Source organism: Hydra vulgaris, chromosome 01 (assembly GCF_038396675.1).
Source record: "Hydra vulgaris chromosome 01, alternate assembly HydraT2T_AEP".
Taxonomy (NCBI): domain Eukaryota; kingdom Metazoa; phylum Cnidaria; class Hydrozoa; order Anthoathecata; family Hydridae; genus Hydra; species Hydra vulgaris.
The window spans coordinates 28,541,374-28,545,000 of record NC_088920.1 but is presented as its reverse complement, the minus strand read 5'-3'; the positions used below and the strand labels follow the sequence as shown (position 1 = coordinate 28,545,000).

The following is a 3,627-nucleotide window of genomic DNA, read 5'->3' as shown; positions in this document are numbered from 1 at the left end:
CAAAAATTCAATCCATAAAGCCATTAAAACAAAATTTGAATTATTATATAACAGTGTTTTATTAATTTAATTTGATTTACTTTAACAGATGGCTACAGGATGGTAAACATTTTAAATAAAGTATTGAAATGCAATATACTTGTAAAAGCTAATGGTTGTTAAATTGTTATTTATGTAAAAAATTTCATTATTCATCCATTCCTGCACAGGAGAGAAAAAAGAATGCAGAGAATTGTTAAATATTAATAAACAAACTTTTTTATTAAATTCGTTTTTTAATATTACAGGTATGGTTGATACAATATTTGCTGATGTTGCTCAACCTGATCAAGCTCGAATTGTTGCCCTTAATGCGCATAATTTTCTAAAAAATAATGGTCACTTTGTTATATCTATTAAGGTACTAGTTACCTAATGTTTTTTAAATATTTCAAATTCCTGTTCTTTCGCTATAATTTTTCTTATGATTTCTTTAGGCTAATTGCATTGACTCTACGGCATCACCAGCTGCTGTTTTTGCAGGAGAAGTAAAAAAACTACAAGCTGAAAAACTTAAACCGCAGGAACAACTTACTCTGGAGCCATATGAAAGAGATCATGCTGTTGTTGTTGGTACATATAGGTCTGAGTTTTTACATGTTTGGATAGAACCTAATCTTTTTTGTTATTAAATTTAGTAACTTATTATTTTATAAGTTTTATATTTGTTGGATATTTAAATCAGAGTTGTTAACAAGGCCAAAAGTAGCAAGGCCAAGGCCACATGTTGTTACAAGGCCAAGGTCAAGGCCTGCACAAAGATTTTCAAGTCCAAAGACTTAAATTTTTGCCTTACGTTAAGGGCAATTATTAACAAAACTTTAAGTAGCAAGTGCTGTGACAAAACCACATGTAAAAAAAACAAGGTTATGCCCAGATTTCAATGAAGTCAATAAGAAAATATACTTGTAGATATATATGAAAGTCGAAAACCAAAATATATAAAAATATAGAATAAAAACTTTTAAGTCTTTAATTTTATGTATTATTCTTTGAAGGCTAAGGTCAAAACAATCAAGGCCAAGGTCTATGTTTTTGGCCCTAAGGTAAGGCCAAGGACTAACAATTCTGATTTGAATAAACTAAAATTTGACTTAATATTTTATATTTAAGCAATATAGTTGATAGCTTAACTATAAAATATAAAAACACTTATTTAATAAACCCCACTGTCCACACAATCTTGTTTTAAAATAATCGCTGATTATCTCAGCCATTTTTAATGCTTACATAAAAGTAGGTTTAGCAAAATCAATAACACAGCTCCATAGAAATATGTGCTTAAGTTATAAGTCTTTTTTACTGAATAATACTCCCCATTACTATTTACCGCAAATGGTGGGCAATAGGATTTTTCAAATTAATTGTTCAATTGTATTTAAGCAGTTTAACGTAGATTCATAACGATTTAATATTTATATGTAAATAATTATGGATTATAAATATTTATAAGTTCGTGTGAAAGCGTTAGTCAAACCTTTATGTGCGTAAAATATGAACTTGTATATTAACGCCTTCAGCCATTTTGTGTCTTAAATTTATGCATGCTATGTTTTTTTCTATTTTTCCACCTTATTTTTGAATAAACATGACTTTAAAATATATATATATATTTTATCAGAGTTAAAGATTGTTGAATTGATTTATTTTTTTATAAAAATTGCATTTACTATTGATTCTGTTTGATAGGGCACCACCAAAGAAGAAAGATTGAGAAAGTTATCTTCGTTTTATTTATTTGGAGCGATCACTGACTTTTATATATCATTCTTATTATAAAACTGCGTTTTATTTTTACAAAAGATAAACTTAATGTTTTAGACAATTTTTTTAAAAATATAATTGGAATAAAGGTCGATTGATTGATCATAAGCCTCGACTGATTGGTGATAACCCTCGATTGGTGCAGAGTTATATAATAAGTTTTGCGTGACGCCTGATAAATTAGTTTTATAACATTTTTATAAGTTTAATAAAGAAACTTAGCTATGTTTTCAGTATTTTTAAGAATGTTTAAAGGAAATGTGGTATTTTTTCAGCTCGTCGTATTTTAAATTGTTTTTTCTTTAAACTTCCATTGGGCAAATTTAAACTCAAATAATGGTTAATAAGCCGATTGATTTGCCAAATAAATAGAGATGATCTGTTTGATATAGATTTATCATCAATGATGATGGGTTAATAAAATCATATATTTTTAAATCTTAACAAATTATTAGGCTTATAGCTGAACAGAAACATGAAACAGCTTTATGAATATTAAGGTGGCTACCCACTATTTAAATAAAATCTTTAAATGAACCCTTTTATCCCACTTTATCTAAACATTTCAATTGCATTGGAATCAAATAAGACAAAAAAAATACAAAAAAATTTTATATTACGTCATGAATTATGCACATAATTAACTCAAAAATAGCATATTTCCTAACAAGGTTAACTTGTTGCAGAGTTTTCCAAATTAAGTGAAACTTTTCAAAAACCTTGCTTCTTATATAAACTGTGTGCTGAGTCAAAAATAAAACATACTTTTATTTAATTCTCTGAAATTTACAATTTAGTATAAAAATGGCCCCATTGACCCAAATTTTAACTTGAATGGGATACCATAGTATATATATTTTTGACTCAGCACATTTATCTAACTAAGTTTTATCTCTTTAAAAAATTTCAACGAAAAATATTAAACAAAACCATAGATATCTTTGTTAGAAGGTAGAAAATCTTTAAATGGAGAAAAACGGATTGGAAAAAGAAAAGTTCAAAAATAAAAAGCTTCAAATTCAAATATGGTCTGATTTTAGTACTTTTGACCAATGTCATTTAGCGCGTGAATAACTTAACGGTGTAGATAAGAACTTGGTTAAGGTACAGTAAAAATATGGAAAAAAAGTGCATATTAGTTCTGGAGAAAAAAAATTCCAACTGTCACTAAGGCCGTTGCTAAGGAACTTTTGGATGTTTACCCCTTTTTAAGGAACAAAATTAGGGCAAACTTATAAATTTTTCTTCTATTGTTATATATTTTATTGTTTATAAAGGGTAAAACTTCCAAAAAATAGAAAGAAAAAAAAATTTTTTTTTAGACTTTTAATAGTGGGTAGCCACCTTAATCTTTTAATATCTTTTTGCTGCTGTAATTTTATCCTGTTGGTATTTGCACCAAGAATCAGAGCTACACAGCCTTTTTCATCCATAAAGATTGCGACTATATAGTCGTATGGCCAACAGTTTTAAAGAATGTAAAAGTGGTATTCCAACATAGTTTTAAAGAGTGTTAATCACTTTACTAGTTAAACGACCTTTCTCTCCCCAAATGTTGTTACCATCGGTCAACTTTTTACCCTTGCAATCGTCTTCAAGTATACGTAGACGTGTTCCAACACGCCTTTGGACATGTCCTATACATTATCTTTTGATGATGGTATGACTTGGGCATGAATCTGATTTTCAAATCTCATCGAAAGATTTTTTGTCACCATCTCCAATAAAAAATGTGTATCTTAGGCAATGAAGATGTACAGATCGAGCAAACATTCTTTTCATTCTAATAACTTCCATATACTTCCAAAATGATTTATTGAACAT

At 28.2% G+C, this 3,627-nt stretch overlaps 1 protein-coding gene across 2 annotated transcripts in view; it reads left to right on the top strand.

Annotated features, from left to right (window-relative positions):
- Positions 1 to 2,062, top strand: part of LOC100212665 (rRNA 2'-O-methyltransferase fibrillarin) — a 10,390-nt gene extending 8,328 nt beyond the window's left edge. For both annotated transcript variants that reach the window (XM_065787835.1, XM_065787834.1), the window contains exons 8-10: positions 288 to 400; positions 477 to 622; positions 1,729 to 2,062. In XM_065787835.1, coding sequence (XP_065643907.1) covers positions 288 to 400; positions 477 to 622; positions 1,729 to 1,753 — 284 coding nt within the window. In that variant the 3' untranslated portion in view covers positions 1,754 to 2,062. The remainder of the gene's footprint in view (positions 1 to 287; positions 401 to 476; positions 623 to 1,728) is intronic.
- Positions 2,063 to 3,627: the final 1,565 nt, after the last annotated feature.